This window comes from Astatotilapia calliptera, chromosome 12, assembly GCF_964374335.1.
Source record: "Astatotilapia calliptera chromosome 12, fAstCal68.1, whole genome shotgun sequence".
Lineage (NCBI taxonomy): Eukaryota > Metazoa > Chordata > Actinopteri > Cichliformes > Cichlidae > Astatotilapia > Astatotilapia calliptera.
In genome coordinates, this window is record NC_137433.1 from 34,847,565 (window position 1) to 34,870,093 (window position 22,529).

Consider the following 22,529-nt stretch of genomic DNA (forward strand, 5'->3'; position numbering starts at 1 on the left):
GTAGTTTTTTACCATCAGGGCCTCATGAGCCTAAGTTATGTTTGACTTTCTGACTTTCTGTGTCGTTTCTGGGATGCTTAGAACTAAAATTGCACTGCTGGAAATAGTTTATTTTGATGCATATTCTGCTTTTTTGCAAATTTGCACTATAATATTTATTTTCGTTTTTCCTGCAGTGTATAAAAATTGGTGTATTTCAAAAAGAAAACTATGAAGACACTCAAAATACATTTCCTGTGGTGGGAAACTATTTTGTGCAACTTTTTTGTATTCACAGTTTTGAGGGATAAGCCTCTTACATTTCTCTAACTAGAAATATATGTTAAAAACACAAACGATTTTCAATTCTTTTGTAGTTTATTGCACTTTCTTGCAATTTATGTAATTACTATGCACTTAATGCATACATATTATTAAAATTTGGGCTATAATGGTTGTATTGATGTATAGCAACTTGAAATGCTCCCAAAAATGGCACTACAACATGTAAAAATATAATATAAGCTCTGGCGGACTTGGTTCTATGGTAGGTCTTAAAGGGTTAACAGAAGAATAGCTTTCAAACACAATGTAAACAATACGTAGTAAATTATTCGGTTATTTTCTGTCCAACTGCATAACTGTATCCATCTCCATTACATGTGGCCACCAGAGACTGGAAAGCATCCAATATTAGATAATAAAAATCAAGTATTGGTCTGATATATTGTTTGATATGTCAGACCGGTCTTATTCAGTCCAACCTCTCAGGGGACAGACAGACTACTGCTGTCTGTCTATCTGCTGAGGCTGCCAGTGCTACATAAACAAAACGGCAAGGCGAGGGGCCCCAGGGGGCCTTCAGGGTGGGGACGGCTCAGGGGTGAGGGAGGGAGAGTCAGAGAGGATGAGGGACTGTTTACTTTTGTCTTATGCCTGGCCGCCTGGGAAACGACAGCGGAGGAAAGAAGGAAAGAGGAAGACTGTGTCTGGATTGTGTGTGTGTGTGTGTGTGTGTGTGTGTGTGTGTGTTTATTTCACTCCAGGTAGAAGGTATTCCTTCTACCAGGACCAGATGTGTTTAGTTATAATAGTGCCTATGACTTATGATGCAGTTTACAGTGTATTTAAACTGGATTTTAGGGTAACATTTCTGCACGTAATATACTTGTAGTAAGGACCAAGAAAGATACAAAAAAGAGGATACTGTCGCTAATGAAACCTTCGTGAATACATTTGTAACTTTTGCACACGACTGTATAACGAAGAATTACAGAAACATTAAATCTTCTAACAGTGAGTGATAATATTTTTTAAGCGTTTTTGAGTCGCGGAGCATCGACTACCAATACATGGTGTTTTAGACGGCTGGGCAGGTGTGAGGAGGAGCAGACAGATCAATAAGTAAAAACATCAATGCCTTATTGTTATTTAATCGAAATGATTTGGGGAATGAACAGCCTCTTTGTCAGTTGTGCAATGCCTGGAGACCTTAAGGCTGTCCTCCCTCCTGTGTAAACGTCACACTCTGTCCGTGCTGGCGTAGTCTTCCAGATCAACCTCAGCTAATAGAAACATCTGGGCCTAGTCTAGGCTACTTTTGACACTGAGAGCTCAATTATTAGACTGGCAAATGTTGTGGCCCAGACGTCATTAGGTGGGGCCTGCGGTAATATAACACGTACCTGTGGCTAAGTTAAATCTGCCAAACTCTTCCTAATTCAACACTGTCTGTTAAGCCCAGATGTGGCTCATCGAAAACTGTGGGCCACACTTGGAAACTTCGGAAAAGGAGTTGAAATTATTTCCTCAACAAGTGTCAGATATGGCTAATAGCTCACACCATGATAATTACAATAGCAGACCATCCAAAGTAGCACCAACTTTTGACATGTTGGCGAGTTCACTTTCTCAAAAGAGCAATTAGGGTTAAAATTAAAATACACTTGGGTGTAGGTTAATATCATTGTGCAAATATGCGTAAGCAGCAAAGAAGGAGATTTGGAGAAAGTGATTGACTGTGTGTGTTTGAGCGCGTACATTTATGCCATGATTCTGCATACCTGTACGTGCACAATACTCAGTGTGCATGTGTCTAAGTGTGTGTGTACAGAGTCACGAACTGGCTGAGTGTATGCACATGTGTGGCTGTGTCTGACTGTATGTGTGTTTGGCAGCTGGCCGGGCTCCAGCTGCGTCTGGTTGGATAATGAAGTCCAGGTGCTGCTGTGCCTGCTTTAAGACACCTGTCACCAATATTTAGTGCCAGAGAAAGCCAGACTGCAAACAGGGGCGAGACGAGCTGCTTGCTTATTTTAACAAGGCTGCCTAACTGGACCTGAGGAGACAGGATGTACTATGAGATCTTTCCTAGAAGCTCAATGTGTATATGAACGTATACGTCTGCATATGCGTCTCCGGAGCTCATTTAACTCCGTCTGCTACTGTGGATTCACATTGGTTCCCTGAAATTTAGCCTCAAAAGAAACAAGATTTTCAGGATTACAAAATTCAAAATAAATTAACATATATTTGCATCATTTGTTAAATATAATTTTAGGATTTTAAACTAAGGGAGAGAAAACATTTAATTTCAGCAGGAATTTGAACATTGTATCGCTTGCAGACTCGTACATACAATTGTTTGCTTAAAAAACATATTTTTTGTGGAGAGAAGCACTAGAACCCATCAAACATTTATATTTTATACATTTGTATTTTTCAGCTGGAAACACAGCCTAGGCTTAAGAAAGTGTGGTTTTAACTAAATCAGTTGTAATAGTTACGCCAATTCTGGACTGGATATAAATTTCCAATGGCTAGTCAGTATGATGGTGGTCTCGTCCTTTTGCCTTCAATGACCAGCAATCTCCACCTCACTTTTTTGCAGCTGAATATGAATGAGAACTACAGTGTCTTGCAAAAGTATTCGGCCCCCTTGAACTTTCCCACATTTTGTCACATCACAGCCACAAACATGAATCAATTTTATTGGAATTCCATGTGAAAGACCAACACAAAGTGGTGTACACGTGAGAAGTGGAACGAAAATCATACATGATTCCAAACATTTTTTACAAATAAATAACTGAAAAGTGGGGTGTGCGTAATTATTCAGCCCCCTGAGTCAATACTTTGTAGAACCACCTGTGGCTGCAATTACAGCTGCCAGTCTTTTAGGGTATGTCTCTACCAGCTTTGCACATCTAGCGACTGAAATTCTTGCCCATTCTTCTTTGCAAAACAGCTCCAGCCCAGTCAGATTAGATGGACAGCGTTTGTGAACAGCAGTTTTCAGATCCAACCTACTCTTGGTTGGGAATACGTTTCTGTTCAGTCGAGGAAGGTGTTGTTTACAAATGAGGAAAGAGTGCAACAGGACAGACTAACAGATGGATAGAGCCAAAAGTGGTGCGAATGCTGTGCCGGTCTGGTAGTGAGGAGATCCCTGAGCGGAAAGTGAAGCTGTTGACTTACTCTGCGACATATATTCCTACCCTCACTTCCCCACTGGAGCTGAGGTCATTTACCAAAAAGGGGAGATCTTGCACAGAAGAGGCACAAATGAGTTTCCTCTGTAGTGTGGGTGGACTCTGTGGGTGGAATTTAGTGATTCAGGACTAGTTCAGAATAGAGCTGCTGCTCCTCTACAAGTGAAGGATGTGGTTTGGGCACTTCATTTGGTCTGTCTCTTGAACACCTCTTAGGTGAGGTATTTCAGGCAGTACTTGATTGTTCTGGTACGTAGCAGGTAGGTGTTTGTGTTTTATACTTGGTAACAATGTTGCTAGCCTAACCCAACATGGTGATTGCGTCACAATTGACAAGTCAAAACAACATAACAAACAAATCAAATGTTATGGTGACTGTGGTTATTGATGTTTTTATCTCTACACACACCCTCTCATGGACGGTCTTTATCCTTCAAGCTGAAGTCCTCTATCAGAGGCCTGGGAGATTGAGGGTCCTGCGCATCACATGTTCCTCAGTGTGTGCTCTTTTGGACAGATATCTCAGATGTTGCTCCACAGATCTGCTGGAGACACTTGCTAAGTTTGGCACTTGTGGGCTGGGCTGGCCCCAACTGGGACCACTGTTACCTTTACCCTCCTCCTGGTGTAGCTACATCTATCAGTGTGGCCGTTTTCCTCTGCTTGTCCACCACTGCTCGGTTAGCCAACAGTTTGTTGTCTGTCTGTGGAAGTCCAACAGGATCTTAGTTCAGTCATTCTTAACCACCCTAAGGAATGTGTCCCATTTTGACATGGAGACTTACAGGCCACACACGGCACACATGTTCCTGTATACTATGCCAGCCACTTGGTTATGGAGTTTTATGCCTTGCATTTGTCCAGGAACTGGTAGGATTTCTCAATGTCAGCCACTTCTTGTATCTGGCAGTGGTACATGCCATGCATGGACCTGCTGATGCTGTTCCCAGCTACTTGTAGCAGTCCTTGATATCTGCAATTTTCCCTTCTGGTAGTTCAATCTCCTGAGTTCTGATTACCTTCCCTCTCTTTGTTATCATCCAGCTACACTTCTCCAATCCGAATGAAATTCCGATGTCATTGCTTTATGTCCAAGTGATGTTGATGAGTAAATCGATGTCTCATTCACTCTTGGCATGCAGCTTGATGTCATCCATGTAGAGGAGGTAGCTGATGATTGCTCTATTCCATAGTCTGTATCTGTAGCCAGTCTTGTTAATGATCTCACTGAGGGGGTTCAGAGTTTTGGAGAAGAGCAGTGGGGACAGAGCATTTCCTTGGTAGATCCCACACTACATGGTGACTTGTGCTATAGATTTGAAGTTGTCTAGTGTTGTACTCAACATCCCCATTGAATTCCTGATGAAGGCTCTTAGGGTAATGTTGATCTTGTATAGCTCTAGGCATTCCAGGGTCAATGTGTGGGCTCACTAGGTGGTGTGCCTAGTGAGCCTAGTCTTGCAATCTTGAGCGACTGTTCTGTCTACCAGTAGCTGGTGTTTTGGCTGATAGATGGATGGAACTGGTCCCTTCTGGGGATCCTTGGTGATCTGGACTGTCCGGCCTTCTGTTAGCCATTCCAAGTGTCTCTCGTTGATTAGTAACTGGTTTATTTATGTGGCCAGACGCTTATGGAGTACAGTCAGCTTCTTCAGCCAGTGGGCGTGAATCATGTCGGGGCCTGGTGCTGTCCAGCTGCTTTGCAGTTTCCAAGGCCTCAGGTATGGGCAGCTTGCTGAACCCCTTTCTTCATTGCACCTTTCTGCAGCTTACTCACTAATGTAACTATCCTTCCTCCAAATTCTCCTGTATCTTTTCTTGTGAAAAATGTAGCTAATGGATGATAGTCTACAAATAAAATGTATCTGCTCTTGAATCAGCACTACAGTTTGGTATGATAAAAGTAATCGGCAAACAGTGCTAAGTTAAAGGTATGTGGCTGCAATGTTCGAATGAACAAAAGAAAACTGGGATATGTTGCAGGAATTAATTTCTGTGCATTGAAACGGGAGCATTTACCTCTTCTGTGTCCCTTTCAACAATTAAGTATTGACTCTTACACTCCTCAAACTCATATATACAACTGCAGAGTCCTTTGAGTACCCTCCTTTTCCTGTATGTCTGTACATGTTTATGTTAGCCTCTACATACAGACATCTACATTTCCTTATAGTCTGAACAGCTGAACAAAGACCTACCTGTGTAAAGTCCTAGGAAACTTACCTTCATCTTTCCAGCACATCGAGACTTGTTTAAGTTTTACGTTGGCCTCTGTGCTGTCCAACTCCCGTCTCCAACACCTGTGGCCCTCAACAGCCTGTCTGTGCCACTCTCCACCTGCCAACGCTAGTCTCCACAGACTGCCAACACATTTGGATACCTACAGCTGGTACACCAAAACCAGCGTGCATTATCTGAGAAAATGCTCTTTGCTTGCCATTGTTTTGTCTGCATTTGTCTGATGTGCTCGGAAACCTGACTGTGCATAACGTACTGGATTATTCAAAGCAGACTTCACCTGAATCAGATGATCTTTTAGATACTTTAATGCAATTAAGAAAATAATGGCAGTTAACCTTTAACTCTGTTCAGTTTATTAAAAAATGAGTCCTATAGAAATTATAGAAAGTTATGAAAACAGCCTGAAACATCTTGAGAAAGATGACAGCACAGGTTAATCCTGTCCTCTCCAGTGGTAAGAATCATCTTGCGTAATGCTCTAATTGAAACTAAATAATCATGAAGTAATTAAAAAAACTGATGGGATTTTTTTGTAGCTGTTTTATGTTAAAAAAATCAAATCTAACTCTTTCAGTTCTTGAGGCCGATGAATGATTTGTGGCTTTTGATGATCCCCCTTTGTCTTTTGCGTGACGTCTTGTTTTTATGTTACACTAAAATACGAATATGTGTTCCTCTTGAAGTGTGTTAATCTCTTGGCTGGATATCGCAACGGTAATTTTTCTCTACAGTGGAAACAATCCCGTGATCATCCTTCACTGCTGATCTATGTTTGCATCCAGGCAGTTTTGTATTACAGAGGTCATTCTAGAATTACTGATTTGACCTCGCTCAATGTAACTCTCCGATGAATTTGTTTCTTATTAATGTTTTGCTTTTGCTTTTTTGTGCTACTAAAGGAAAAGATTTTATTTGCACTGAGATCACCTTTGCAAATGCAACATTTTAAATCAACTCCAGGACCTTTTACCTCCGTAGCTGCTTCATTATGTAACCGTATTTCTTGAATTGGCATAAATATTTCTAATCATCAAATAGGACTGCCACAATGAAATCTTTGCAAGATCTTCACTTTTTAAAATAGGATTGACAGAATATTTCAGTGCCAATGGTGCTCTTCTGCACATTGTTGCGTGTCTATTGTGTATCTGCTGTTTGACACCACTCCCGTAATTGCTCCAGTGCTCTCTTGAATCTTGGACAGATATCTCAGAAATCAGCAATTATGTGATTTCTTGTAAAACACCCTCCACTCTCTGCAAAGGTAAAAGACAGCAGCAGCACTTATGTTCAGCTAAACAACTACAGATGTGAGAGGTGAGGGCTTTCACTGCAGAGTCAGAAAGGAAATATTATGACCACAAATGTGTCCCACTTCAAACCCTTCTGAGAGTCTGGAAGCTGAGAAGCCTCAATTTAGAGTGAAAAAACACCCACATGTCTCAGCATCCAAAGCTCGCCTAAGTGGTTGGCCACAAGAAGTCATTAGCGGTCATCAGATTTCCCTTCAAACTCTTCCACCTTTGTTAAACACACATCTCTGGCTGCTTCCATTCAGAGACAGGTTTTTACCCAAATACCCTTCATTAATCACAGCATCAGGGCTGCTGTCTCATAAACCTCAAGATATTTTTGTTGACATTTAAAACTTATTTTTATTTCTTTTATCCTTTCCTCTCTCTCATTCATCAGGATGAGGGTGTGGTCATGGGAACAGTGTGGGGAGACAGGCGTGGTTCTGCTGGGCTTCCTGACGCTGACGATGTGTTTGGGAAACCTGTCCACCAGGGGGCTGCAGGTACACAGCAAACAGGAAAACACTCTTCCTCTGTTACAGGGAAACATACACTCCGACAAACTGAAGCACATTTTGTCTAGCAAGAACTTTAGGACTCTCGGAGATGGATGAGGCGTAGTCCTAGACCAAAGAGGACTATGTTTATACTGTCTGCCTCTGCTGCAGTGACTGAGTGAGCACTGTAACACTGCATATGAAGGCAAGATTGTCAGTAATCCAAAGCTGTAGAACTACAACTAGTAAATGTTCAGTCTTCAGAAACATTACTTATACTTCAATGGGAATAAACATCACTGTACTGAATGCTCATGTCTTGATGTGGTAACTAAAACCTGTTAAAACAGGTAAAAATTATTTTATGTGTTGTATCTGGTGCTTTAGAACCTTCAACATGTGCTGAACAATAAGCCTGACACATAGGAAGCAAAATCAGTTTGAGGATGAATAATGGATGATCATATGATATCTCTAAGGGAGATGAGAAAATAGAACTTTTAGTTGGCGAATTTGTGTTTATACAAAGTAGAAACCTCGTGGGCAGAAATTAAGCTGACGTAGAAGTGTCAAAAACTGCATTACCCACAGTGGCCACTTGAGGGTGGCTCAAATACAAGTCAGTCACTGTAGATGTCTACGTTAAAACGAAAAACTTTGCAGCACTGAAATGCATGTTTCGAGTCAGGTACAAAGAACAGCTTTGATCTCGATGACTTTTAGCTTAATAAAAATTATACAGGGGTGAATTTGAAAAAAATCTAAATCTTGAGATTTCGGCTTTGATTGAGACAGGCAGCTGTAGCCTAACCTCCTCTAATAAGAGTCACTAAACAGGACATGCTATGTGGTGCAGACTGTCCAGTAAGTTTCTCCTAATTTTGAATATAGCTTGTTAATCAAGCTTTCTGGGGTGAACTGACAACTCCAGCCTCTGTCCAAATATGGTAACTTTGGGCTCCAAGAAACAACATAGCAACAGGGAAAGAGGCTTCAAAATGACCACAGTGGCCAGGTCCACCTATGGCGTGTACTTCATATTTGACATAATTCATTACAGAACAAAGCTTACGCTTTTCATTATAGTATGAGCTTTTTGCAACTCCTAAAGAAACTACATTAGTAAGTACATAGAATTAGCCTTTAAAATATGATATTGGGGTTTAAAAAAAAATTATGAACTGACAATTTGAATGATCGGATTTCTGATAAACAATATTCCTCCCCAGAAATAAAGGCACTAAAAGTAAAACCATGACATCGTGTTTAAACTGAAAGCCACTGAAAACAGTCTTTATGACCAGTTAAGTTAATGTAGGCTCATGTGCACCATATACATGCTATATATCCACTGTACATGAACCATTGCTATCAGTCATGAGTAGTCACATTAAACAAGCCTGGTGTCAGAGGTAGCGTACTGTAAAATGCCATGTTCAAACTAAATTGATCTTAATAGGATGGCCAGACTGAGAAATATCACTTCTTTCTCTGAGAGCGAAAATTAAAGAGTGACAGAATGCACCAACAAAGCAAAACAAATCAATTTAAACCAACTGAGCTGAAACTAAAAGACATAAAAGTCTAAAATACCAAATGCTCAGTAATTTAAGCAGTTTGGTGAACGGCCGTAAAACTGATCTGTCAGCCCACCGATCAATGACTCCTCTCAGCTCCCTCTACTCTAACTCTTGCCCATCTCCCATTCTCTCACATATGCTGAGTGTCTGGTATTTCCAGTGTCTCTCACTCTCTCTCTCTCTCTCTCTCTCTCTCTCCCACAGCTGCTCCATCTCACACCTTTTCAAGGTGCTCAGTGCACATTCCAGCGGTCACTCTGATAAATCTGTCTGAATAAAAGGCGACACAGCCACCGGCCTCAGTTAATGCTGCTGGTGCACATCAGGAATGTGTGAAATGCTGAACGTCTTCACGAGCCAAAGCCTCAGCACAAAACACTCTGACGATCATTTAGCGTGATTCTGCTCGACTGTGACGCACGCTGTTGTGCTAACTCTGTTTTTATACCACTAGCATTAATGCTATGACAGCTGCTAATGCTGCTTCTGCTTTTTCTGCCACTTTTGCTTGTGTCAATATTCCACAGCGAGTGCTAGCACTAGTGGCAGATGCCCAGAATATCAAAAGGTTTAGCAAATTATTAGCCCATTAGCCTACAGTGAAGTTTACTTGATCATGTCAGTTTTAGAGTACAATCAGGAATTTGCAATTCTGAGCTAAATGCAACAAATGAAATGCCCCCTTTTATGGATTGAAATTTGCATGTTTTAAATAAATTTGATAATGTGACTTCCTGTGCTGCAAAGAAAGTTTGATCAAATATTTACAAATTCGAAAGTTTACAGTTAGAGAAGATATGAGTATATAGTAGTAAATGGGAGATGAGGTTATTCTCCTGCTAGGCCAAGTTCATCAAGGCTACAATCCATCTTTGGTTCACTGGAGAGGAACCCAAATGGCACTGAGGAAGACCTCGGCCAGCTGCTTTATAAAACAGTTTTTAAAATAAAAACCATATGGCATCTTTAAGAGTATTAACACGAAACAAAGGCACTACTACATTGGCTGGTTAAGCAGTGTTAAGTAGTAAAGTTTGTGTGTGTGTGTGTGCGTGTGTGTGTGTAGGAGGACGGAGTGGCCTCCAACAGTCTGGAGGAGCAGCTCGAGGTGACCACGTACTGGTGGGGGGAATGGGCCAAGTGGACAGCATGCACTCGTACCTGTGGAGGAGGAGTGATGTCACAGGAGCGTCACTGCCTCAAACAGAGGTCAGTCAGTCTGCACCAGACGACAAGCTAAAATATCCCAGAAATGGACACATCTCCAACCCTGTTTAATACTGTTCATGGTATTTTACATACAGTCAGCAGTTAAAGTGGGATTTGGCCTAAGATCACCGCAGAGGGGAAAATTACTTGCCTCCAATAAACTTCCAAATTTTTCTACTGTGAGCTCCAGTTGATTTTTCTTTGTAGGCAGACTGTCCTATAAGGTGCTCTTTGTGACTGTAAAGCTGACTGGTCTAAGGAGCTTGGAAAGAAAAGCGTCTGGACTTCTTTAAATTGCTCGAAGACATTTCACCTCTCATCTGAGAAGCTTGTTCAGATGAAGCTTGTTGAGTGGGAGCGTCCCCTCTGAACAAGCTTCATCTGAAGAGGGACAAAGGACCCCCTGATGATCCTCTACCTAATCACATGAGCCAAGGTGCGAAAACTGGTGTAGGTTACAATCAGCCAAGGTTTTGGGTGAGCTCATTGTGAAACCTGGACCCACCCTATCATGTGATTTCCTGAGGTCAGATGGCCCAGGATGTGAGTGGGCGTTAAGGCGTCTGGGAAGGGATCTCAAAACTGGATTATAGATGGCAGACAGTTGGTGTCGTAAACCACCGCCTCTTTTCAAAGATGGTCGCTCACAGTGGACATAAATGGCTTCTTTCACTCCTCTTTCAAACCATCTGTCTTCTCTGTCCAAAATATGAACACTGGCATCCTCGAAAGAGTGACCTTTGTCCTTTAGATGCAGATGGACTGCCGAGTCTTGTCCTGTGGAGGTGGCTCTTCTATGTTGTGCCATGCGTTTATGAAGTGGCTGTTTGGTCTCTCCAATGTAGAGGTCTGGGCATTCCTCGCTACACTGTACAGCATACACCACATTGTTAAGTTTGTGTTTTGGAGTTTTGTCTTTGGGATGAACCAGTTTTTGTGTGAGTGTGTTGCTGGGTCTGAAATGCACCGGGATGTCGTGCTTGGAGAAGACTCGCCTGAGTTTTTCTGATACACCGGCTACATAGAGGATGACAATGTTGTTGCGCTTGTTTTTCTATTCCTCCCTAGCTGGTGTCTGATCTTCTTTTCTGTGCCTCTTTGCTGACTTGATGAAATTCCAATTAGCCCAATCGTAATTGGGCTTTCATCAAATCAGCAAAGATGCACATGAAGCAAAGATGCAGATCAACTTATTTTTAGACTCTCGTGTTTTAATGGCAGTAACAGGAAAGCATTAAAGTACATATTCATGCAGAAACATTAATAGTAATGTGTGGCAGTTGTGCATGTTCTAATTCAATGAGCTCACAGTAAAATGTAGGAAATTTGAGAAGAGGAAACAGAAACTATAACTTCTGGCTGAAAATGCCTCCTTCGTGCCAGAGGTGAGAGGCGAATGGCCAGACTGCTTTGAAGTGATAGGAAGGCAACAGTAACTCAACACAACAAAGCTATGAAGAAGAGCATATCTGAATGCACACTTGTTGTACCTTGAAGCAGATGAGCTACAGTAACAGAGGACCACACCAGGTGCCACTCCTGTCAGCTAAAACCAGGAAACTAGAAAAACGTTCACTTTTTTGAGCGCTTGGGTGAGAATTTGGCACAACCAACACAGAAGCATTCAACCATCCTGCCTTCTTGTTAGTAGTAAGTCAGATTTCTAGTGGTGGTTCAGTTATGTGGGGGATATTTTGTTCCCCTTAATATCAACTAAGCATCATTTAAAATCTTATAGTCTGAATATTGTTGCTGATAACTTGCCATGTCACAAAGCTCAAATCATCTCAAACTGCTTTCCTGAACAGGAGAATGTGCTTACTGTACTCAAATGACTTCCAGAGTCACCAGATCTCACTCCAATAGAGCACATTTGAACATTTGAGATGTGGCGCAATGAAACATTCACATCTTGGATCTGCTCTCAACAAATATGAAGCTATTCTTTGATGCTAACATGTCAATATGGGCCAAAATCTCTTCCCCACCAAGGTGTACCCAATGAAGTGTATATACTCCAATAAAAGACCTACATAGGTTCATATTGAGTAGAACCTGACAGTCAACAGTTTCAATGCTACCTACTATATAGTCTCTCAGTTTAGAGTGATAAGTTTGGGGTGAAATGTATTTATGCTTAGCTAACAGACATGAACAATGCTGATATATTTCTACTGTGTTTTCTACTCAGTATGATTTTTATTGCCTTATTTTTTTTCATTCAATGTTTGTTTTCGGTCCAAAGAAAGAAAGCTGCTGCTGGGAAGGACAACATGACCTGTACGGGAACTGCTAAGAAATATTATCTCTGCAACACCAAAGTGAGTCACACACTTCCAGTTCATTTTTGTCTCACACCTTTATTAAAACAAACACGGTGGATTTGACTGGCTGACTGAACAGGATGGCTGTCATGGAGCTGGGTGGAGTTCCCAACAGTGTACTCTCAGAAACCACCTCTGCACAAATAAAGGCTTAACAAGAATTTATTTGTATAGCATACCGTAAAACCACATATTAACAAGTGTGAAACAAACCTCTTTAAATGGTCTGTGTTGTGTCTCTTCTCTGCAGGAATGTCCTCCCACTGGGAGGAGCTTCAGAGAGGAGCAATGTTGGTCCTTTAACTCACAACGTTATAATGGGAGGAACTATCAGTGGAAACCTCTATATCCCGGTAATAACACCAATAAAAAACCTTGACAGCCTCTCTTTAAATAGTGCAGTGATGAGGGAATTCTTCTCTATGACCTGCTAGTCTTCAACACAACCAGAAACCAAAGTAACAAACTTTGTATATCTTCTGATAAAGTGGTTTTAACTGCATATAAAAGATGGACTTGGCCTCTTTGATTTTGATGTGCTGATAGTGGATGACCAGGTCAAGTGCTAAGGCATTAGTCAATGCTATCGTTGTTAGTGCATTTATAGACTGCTTGGGAGCGTCACACAGACACTGGCCAATTAGTGCTACGAAGCATTTTAATGAACAAAATCACAGAATTTCTTAAGTGAAACTGCAGCACATCTGAAAATTCATCACACCAGCCATGAAAATGCTCCTGAAAGAGCGGTCAAGAGTTCCAACTCTGATCAGTTACTGTAGCTGAGGTGGGACCAGCAGACACTGAAAAAGACGTGACATTACCGCAGTTGGCATCCTGGTGTTTTGAACCTGGATGTGATTTAGGGGTGGAGCATACTGAAACTTAGAATGACCAAGATTTATAAAATGGACTTGATGTTTTATTCATACGACCTGAAATGAGTGACTGAGCCCATAAACTTAGCGGGAAAGTGTTTACAGAAACACCAGCAAAGGGCCGTTTTCCTAAAGACTCCTATAGGACCAGTAGTGTTTTTGCAACTTGAGCTATCGCCCTCTGGTGGTGTTTAAAAATAATGCACATTTGAGATGCCTTAGCATTTCCTTCAAAAAAGCTACTTTTATTATGGCCTTGTAGGATCTAACAGGCACGGCCTAATTAATTGGAACAGAGGGTAACGCGATAGACAGTCTCAGACTTACTATAGCAGGACTGAGGCAGGCTTGGGAAGTAGAAGCAAAATTAACAAGAATGAAAACAGTTTGAGATGTTTCAAAATAAAACAGGAAACGTGAGAACTTGAAACCAGGATATGAACAGTATGATGGCAGATAAATTCATGACTAATTGTTGAGGACTAGTTAAAGAATCCGATTTGCGTTTTTTATTATTATTGATTAATGGAAATCAAACCTGAGAAAAAAGGAGTAAAAGTATTACTTAGATTCATCAGGTTACAAAACCAGTGAGAGTTGATGTTGCTTTGAGTCCTCATAATGAAACTATAATTGAAATAATTGTATATTATTTATATACATCATACTGGTATATACCAGCATATATTTGTACCACTATGATGCAGTGTGAGTACAGTAGTAAAGAAATGAACAGTTGTGGCTAAAGAATAATTGTATAACATTGCCGGAAGTTATTAGGAATATGCAGTATGCAGTCTGACCTTGCGAATTTAAGTGGGTATAAAACAGTGAAAAACATCTACCATTTGTCTCCAGATGACTACGTTCATATCTCCAGCAATCCCTGTGACCTCCACTGCACCACGACCGACGGCCAGAGGCAGCTGATGGTGATGGCACGAGACGGCACGTCTTGCAAGTACAGCAGCTACCGCGGCGTCTGCGTGGACGGTAAGTGTGAGGTGAGTCCAGCTTCTTATTTATTTGGCATCACTAAATGCTAATGTCTCCCAATCAAATTTAACACAACATTATTTGTATTTATTGCCGAGCCACACTGCAGGATGTAGCATCACGTCAGTTGTTGGTTTCTGCACTCTATAATGAACATTACACCAAGAGAGTACTGGGTTCAAATCCATCATCTGGAGGATGCGGAGGTCACATATTCCTTGGTGTTTATGTCGGTTCTCTCTGCGTCCTCTGGCCTCCTCCCATAGTCCAAAAGCATGTAATTGGTGGGATTAGGTTAAATTGCCAGGGTGTACTTTGCCTCTCACTCTATGACAGCGTGGATAGTTCCTAGCACCCTTGTGACCCTGCACTGGATAAGTGGAAGAGAACAGGGCGGAAATTAGCTTTACAGACCGAAACTGTATTTTGTTTCAGACTGTAAATGTGTTAATCACATAGCCAAAGTTAGGTATGTTAAGATCTGTGGGGATTTGGAGCCAGCCTCAAGCAGACACTTCAGGAAGCACAGGTTTTACATTGCTTTGAAACATTGTTTAGATGCAGTACAATAAAGATACAGACACCTTCAATGCAGCATGAGGAACTATGGTTTTTTTTCTCATTAAGGTTGAGACAATAATTGGGAAATCCCCAAGAGTTACAATGTGTAGATAAAACAAAACACGAAGAAGCAATGAAGAAGCTAAATCTTTCAGTAGTACCATTTTTACACATGATACTTTTGTGCACAGTAAATTCTTCTGGATAACCTTCCCAAAACAATTGTGGTAAGCGAGCTAATTATTATCACATGTTTAGTACGATTCTTTGTCTTCTGTACTCCCACATCTTGCCTTGCTGCTCAGCCAATTGGATGTGATGGGGTACTGTTCTCCTCCAACACTTTGGATAAGTGTGGTGTCTGTCAGGGTGACGGCAGCAGCTGCAGCCGAGTCACTGGAAACTTCCGTCGAGGACCCTCGACTCTGGGTAAACCTCGCAGTTCAGTTACCTAATGCATATTCAAAAACTATTATTACAGTGTAGCATGGCCTAATATAACTAGGACAGGACCAGACACTGAATTAAAAACTGACCGATCTGTCATTACTGTTAAATAAACAAAGAGCATGCCATGTTGCTGATGACTTTCTCTTTGCTGTCATGCAGGTTACTCTTTTATAACTCAAATCCCTGAAGGCTCCTGGGACATACAGATCATCGAGAGGAAGAAATTGGCTGATGTTCTCGGTATATACCCCCCCACGCACACACACAAATATTATTGCAGTGTGTAAAAAGAAAGCAAAGAACTGTTTTAAAGTTCTCTTAATTCTGCTTCTCCCCCTCCTAAAGCTGTGACTGATCAGGCAGGAAACTTCTTCTTTAACGGTGACTACAAGGTGGACAGTCCGCAGAATTTCCATGCAGCAGGCACCGTCTTTAAATACCGCCGACCTATGGACGTGTATGAGACTGGTATCGAGTACATTGTTGCCAAAGGCCCCATTGACCAACCCATCAATATTCTGGTACACATTACCCTTTCCTCCTTTACTCTTGAATTCCATGATTTAAGTCTTGTTGTTTATAGCTTGTGGAAACCACGCTGCTGCCATGGTGCAAAGTTAAAGTACTGTGGCTTCATCCATAAAAAACCAACATGAAATCGATGCTTTCACCTTGGAAAGTGCAGATGTGCACAGACAACACCTATGAATTTCAAACGTGTGCACAAAAAGAACTATGAATTTTCATTGTGAGCATTTATTGTGTTGGTTCAATCGGTGACCAGTTAGCAATTTTAAGATGAAAAATTTTGAATATGCAAGAGCATATGAGAGCCCAAACCTCTCTAAAGGAAACATTGCAACACGGCTTGGGTTCGTCAAGTCTCTTATGAATGAACCACAATACTTCTGGAACAATTTGGAGGCCAAATGGAGAAGTTTGGCCATACTGCAACGAGCCACATTTGAAGAAAAGCATATACGGCATACCAGAACAAACACCTCATGCCAACTGTAAGCATGGTGGTGGAGGGGTCATAATTTGGGATTTGTGGCCTCAGGACCTGGGCATCTTGCATTGTTGCCTATGAACTTGCCCATGACAGCCAGAAATGAGGCCTTCAGTCCGACAGCTAAAGCCAAAACTAGGTCATGCAGCATAACAATGATCTCATGTACAGCACCAAGTCTACAACAGAACGGCTGAAAAAGAAAAGAATCAATGTTTCGCAATGGCCCAGTACAGACCTTGTGTCTTTGACGGGACCTTAAGAGAGCTGAGCATAGACAATCACACACAAAACATAATGAATCAATGTTGTTGTGGTGGAGGTGTGGTCTGCAGTTCTGCTGCACAGGAGTCGTGGTGCAGTGGGTTCAGGGGGTGTCAGGAGGCTGGCAGAGCAGCTTGGGTTGATCAGCTTCTTTTATTGGGAGGTCGCTGGGACCGAGGAGATAGCAATGCAGAGAGATGCTGGACAGCCGAAAAGCTGCACAAACAGTCGGATCAAACTGAAAACTGAAAACATGTGAAATCTTTCTTGTTCATATGACTGTATATACTGACTTCACATATCACAAATTCTCATTTTTAATCCCCATTAAAAATCGTTACACAATATTTCACAAAAGCCTTTATATGATAGAAATGTAGGAATATTTGCTGTAATGGCCTGTTTTTATTAGCTAGCTATGGGCTAAAGGTCCCGCTGATTCAGACTGACGGCATGTTTTTTTTTCACCGTAGCAGGGGAGACTGCCAACACATTCATCCTTGAGGCAACAGTTATATAAAAAAATTTAATTAAACCAAACATTTTCTGTCTGAATGTTTGAGTCTATCTCTGAGACCACCTTGAGTTGGTCTAATTATAGTTTTTGTTTTGTGACTCCATAAACATCTTCGATTTACTCTCCTCATCTGACAGGTGTGGAACCAAAATGGCCGCACACCTTACATCACCTACGAATACACAGTCCTCCGAGACTCCCTGCCACCCGTTCCTCCTCCTCCGGTCTACACCGGGTCAGACACCTCAGCCGGAGAGGTGTCTGTAGAAGTAAGTGGTCTACTGACCCCCAATGGCAGCATCTGTGACCAGGTGGCTCCTGGGGGCCAGGTGGAGACAGAAGGTACAGATGGGCAGAAGGGCAAAGAGACCAACGAGGTGTATGAGGAGACAGCAGCCATCGACTGTGAAGATGGAGTAGCTGCCCCAAAGTTTACAGGTAGAGATTATGTGACAAGTTCTCTATAAACTATTACACTAATACATACAATTTACATGCACATTTTTAGAGAAAAAATTCCTTTACCTTTATACCTCCTGGAAGTGTAGCTCAGGGCATATAAAGCAATATAAAAAATAAGTTCTGATATAAGATGACTGTAAGACAGATGATGGATCCTAAGCCAGGTAGCACCACCCTCCATCTTACTGCCTTATTCTGGATGTGTGTAAGATGGCCCTTTGCAACTCTGTATTATTCATGATGCGGCTAGATAAAAACAATCAGCAGCAGATGAAAAATTCAGAGTTTTGTGGCGTTTTCTTCTTTTAAGAAAGGCAGCATCACAAACATGAGCAGTAATGGCACTTCCTGAGGGCTCTCAGCTCATTCAGCTGACTGCTGAGGCCATTACACCACTGCTTCAGGGAGAGGCGGCGGTGGTGAAAGGCTCGCCGTACACTTTTTACTCCAGTCGACATCATACTACGGACAAGATGCTGCGCTCCGACTGAAACCGCTCGTTCGTGTTTTCACTCTCTGTTTTTACTCACTGAGTTTTTACTCACTTTCTCTACATGTTAAAAGATTCTGCTTTAGTAAATAAAAGAAATCTGCCGGCACAGCTCTCTGTAACTAGTAACAAGGTAAAGCACAGACATACATGGTGGCCATGGTTCAGGTCTTTATCATTAGGAAAAGCTATAAAAGTAAAAAAAAAAAAAAAAAAACCTACAAAAATAAATAGAAAAATAGAGTTTAAAGTCCAAAGAGCATGTCCTCTCTCACATTTTCCAAAGCAATCCACTGGACTGGTTTAGAAGTTTTCTGGTCCCAATTTTGGCCCCCGGGACTTGTGTTTGACACTCTTACACGTTTTCAGCCTTGTTCTTTCCATGCAGAGATTTCTCCAGATTCCAGAAAATCACAGGTTTTGTTGGTGATTTTAGTGTTTCCTGTTTTTTTTTTAAAAAATATACTTTTATGAAATCCTTTATTCAGATAACTTGTAATGACTTCCATCACAAGCAGAGCTGAATTTGTTGACTTTGTGTGAAGGTAACAGCAGCCAAATAGACAGCACTGCCAAACCTGTTACTGATGGTGCGGGCCTGGATACACCACCCGATTCCCCAAACCTCATCTGGAGGGTCCTGATGGACGGCCGAATTGGTGCAGATGAGTTACTTATCAACATTTCGACCAACCAGCTGCTGACCGAGGGAGACAGTTTGTTCTCTTCTGAGGTGGGACCAGCAGAAGTGGGTCTGAGCAGCCTGGAGCGAGATGATCTAAACGATACACTCGAGTTTACTCTGGGCCAGAAACGCAACGACAGCGGAGACAGCCAGAACAGGACGGTGCCGAGCGGCGGGAGGACTTCCAACCGCTCCAACAGAACCAGGTAATGTAAAAAGAGCATAAGGGACATCAGCATCGCATATGAGTTTTAAGATGATGCAGAGCAGAAGCCCGTTGTTCACAGGTTCAGGTTTGGGCTCACATAAAGACATTTCATCTCAAATCGGATGAAGTCTGGACTGAAAGTGTTCAGACTGTTCACACACTGTCAAACCTCTGGACTTGATTCTGGCTGCAGGCTAAAGAGAAGCAGGCTGAGAGAAATGGGCGCTTTTAAAGAGATGTCCAGGCAGAGACACAGAGTGTCACATTGAGACAAGACTGACGGCAAGAAAAGGTTCAAAGTGAGAGTGCTAGTGGAACAGACAGCTTTGCCAAAATAACAGGTAGTCAGTGTAACGCAGGTAGAAAGACAGACGTACACTTAGACAGGTAATCAGGCGCATGTGCATGTAGCTAGGCAGTTAGATGAGACAATATACACAATGTACACTGTACTGGTTGCAAGAAAAAACAGCCATGTTAACTGACAAGCAGCAAAGCAGGAAGACGCATAGATAAACAGTGCAGGCAGTAAATCAGTCAGACAGGTAGACCAATTGGCAGAAAAGCAGGTGGACCAGTACTGTACAAGGAAGCAATGCAGACAGACAAGTAGATATACGGTCAGTACAGCAGTCAGGCAGATATATGCTGCAGGACAGGCCGACAGGTAGACTTGGCAGGTTTTGCATTCGTCATATTTATAATTCATGTTGGCTTCACCCGTTCTGCAGCCAGCAGCTATAAAACATACAGTGACACGCCCTTTCCTCAGGGAGACAGAGACAGGAGAGGAAACGAGCGGAGCAGAGCAACACAGAGGGGAGGAAGGTGGAGGAGGTGGGAAATGCAGCCGTGCTTAGAAATAATAATAATAATAATAATTCAAGGTATTTGCAAGAAAAGTGAGAAATATGATGCAGAGGGGAACGTGTTCCGCTGTCAGGCTGCCATCACTTCTGGTGAGAAAATAATGGACAGGATTTGGTCTGGCTTACATGGAGGGATGCCGGTGAGGTATAACTCAACGTGTCTCCAATTTTCAGATAAATGTCTGGGAACGACTGTTATGACAGGAATGTGTGCATGACTTTTATGTGATGTGGTGAAAAAACAAAGTGCGTCTGCCGGGATGCGGGCTGTGAATCAGCTGTCATGCTGTGCTTGTCTGAGGCCTGGGAGACAGCCTGCCTCTGTGTGGGTGTTTGTGTGTTTACTCCTGGGTATTCTTAAAAGTCCTGAAAAGGATATTTCATTCAAATTACCCGGTTTGAAGACGTGCTCTTAAAATGTTGCCCTGAAAACTTGATATCTGCAGGTTGAGGATTCATAGGAACTGCATCTGCATAGCATGCTGCAGTTGCATACTCAAACACACACAACTGACCTGTGTCCTTTGTGCGTGACAGGGGGAATCAGCGGCTCTACCAGAAGAACCTGAAGCTGAGTCCTGCTGACTTGTACCGCTGGAAACTTTCATCACAGGAGCCGTGCAGCATGACCTGCTCCATAGGTATGCAAACACTCAAAGCACACATAAAACATCCATGAGAACATCCATGTTCAGTGAGAGTGTGATATCAGTTAAGATCCCAGACCTGACAGGTCCCTGTAACACCTTTGACTCTTGAAACCTGACAGAGCTTGTGTGGTGCAGCAACTTTCTGTGCATTTGCTGTGCAGCGAAGTGATTGTTCCTTTCCATATAATTTGTAATTTTCCCATTGTCTATGTAAGACATGCAATGCATTCTGTTTCTGTTTAAAATGAAGATAGATTTAACAAGTTATTATTAACGTAATTTATGCCAGGGCACAAATTCAAGCTCCACTCCAATTCCTGCAAATTTGGTGATCTCTGTGTCGGCCCATGTGAGCTGATAGCTGTACTGTCTATGCATCCAGTTTGAACATATACCAGTTTTAGCCAGTCCACAGGAGCTGCACATGTGCAAGATGGTTTGCATTGCAACCCACCTCCTCTCCCGCTCTTACTTTTATGTTTCATGTTTTTTCTCTGTTTTTTAATGAACAAATGTTATGAATGAATAAGTGTTTCCAATTCTGGAAAGCAGCACAGCAACTTTACCTGTAAAAACCGCGAACGGGCGAAAGCATCTCAGATAGCATGCAGTATAGAGATTTTTAGCAGACAGCTAACACCTAAGCCATCAGTTTAGGATAAGCTGATCTACTGAGATTCCTGCTGAGCTTGACTTCATCTGAACTAGTGGTCACTTTGATTTCCACTGGACTTTTTTTTCAATATAGGTACAGCTTCAAGACAAAACAGGAATTGCACTAATATACAGAAATCCAATGCACTTAGAAAGGACTTTGATACTCTGTGTGCACTGTGCTTTTTCCCCCCTTGTATATAAAATGCGTTGCATAAATCAGTTTACTCTGCCTACAATCCAGGAGTCTCCAGGTCCTTTGTCACATGTGTTCGTTACGATGGCGTGGAAGTACACGATATGTATTGTGACGCTCTGACCAGACCAGAGCCAGTCCATGACTTCTGCATTGGCCGAGAATGTCAGCCCAGGTGCGATCCCCCGGAGGAACATAAACCTTTTAATAAACAGATCATTACTGTGGCTGCTTCTTTTCCTCTGATAATTATGGACAAATCTTTCAGGTGGGAGGCGAGCAGTTGGAGCGAGTGCTCCAGGACCTGCGGGGAAGGTTTCCAGTTTCGTCAGGTGCGCTGCTGGAAGATGCTCTCGCCGGGTTTGGACAGCTCGGTCTACAGTGACCTCTGCACCATGGCTGACCTGGAGAGACCCGTGGAGAGAAGACCCTGCAAGAGCCCCGCGTGCGGCCCACAGTGGGAGGTGGCCGAGTGGATGGAGGTATGATAAACCAGGAATGTGAGCTTGTACTAATATACTAAAACAATCTGATTTACTTTTCTGTGTGTTGAGTAGATGTAGCTGAATAAATAGCACTACAAGCTTAAGAAAGACATGTACTTTTGAGGTGAACTGTCCCTTTAAAACATACAGAGTATCTTTACTTTGCATATTTTTTTGTTTGCTTGGATTTTTGCATTTGATTTCTGTGCAAACATTCCCCGGCACTCTGCAGGATTTGTTTTTTCTTGCAGTGCAGATGTCTCTGTCGTTCTCTTGTCAAGCTTTGAGGGCTGCAGCTGTGTGCTACAGTCTTGTGGTCAGATTGTGGTCACTGATGGATTCTCCAGAAACACTTAACAGACACCAAAAACCCTAAATGTGACTCTGTTAGATTGTTAGAGGTTGTATGACACAGAGAGAGAATGACAGAAATGTCGGGTACGCATGCTGATGTTTTTTTTTCTTTGTGGATCAATGCAGACATGACCACAGTCATTCATTCATTCTTTTACATTACATACGAACAGTAAACGGTGCTG

At 42.1% G+C, this 22,529-nt stretch overlaps 1 protein-coding gene across 1 annotated transcript in view; it reads left to right on the forward strand.

Moving 5' to 3' along the window:
- ttc16 (tetratricopeptide repeat domain 16) overlaps positions 1 to 22,529 on the forward strand; it is a 35,336-nt gene that overhangs the window by 7,419 nt on the left and 5,388 nt on the right. The window contains exons 2-14 of the mRNA XM_026188583.2: positions 7,404 to 7,509; positions 10,150 to 10,292; positions 12,538 to 12,613; positions 12,867 to 12,969; positions 14,353 to 14,498; positions 15,357 to 15,480; positions 15,661 to 15,741; positions 15,847 to 16,022; positions 17,429 to 17,729; positions 18,789 to 19,134; positions 20,543 to 20,646; positions 21,554 to 21,680; positions 21,774 to 21,987. Coding sequence (XP_026044368.1) covers positions 7,405 to 7,509; positions 10,150 to 10,292; positions 12,538 to 12,613; positions 12,867 to 12,969; positions 14,353 to 14,498; positions 15,357 to 15,480; positions 15,661 to 15,741; positions 15,847 to 16,022; positions 17,429 to 17,729; positions 18,789 to 19,134; positions 20,543 to 20,646; positions 21,554 to 21,680; positions 21,774 to 21,987 — 2,046 coding nt within the window. The 5' untranslated portion in view covers position 7,404. The remainder of the gene's footprint in view (positions 1 to 7,403; positions 7,510 to 10,149; positions 10,293 to 12,537; positions 12,614 to 12,866; positions 12,970 to 14,352; positions 14,499 to 15,356; positions 15,481 to 15,660; positions 15,742 to 15,846; positions 16,023 to 17,428; positions 17,730 to 18,788; positions 19,135 to 20,542; positions 20,647 to 21,553; positions 21,681 to 21,773; positions 21,988 to 22,529) is intronic.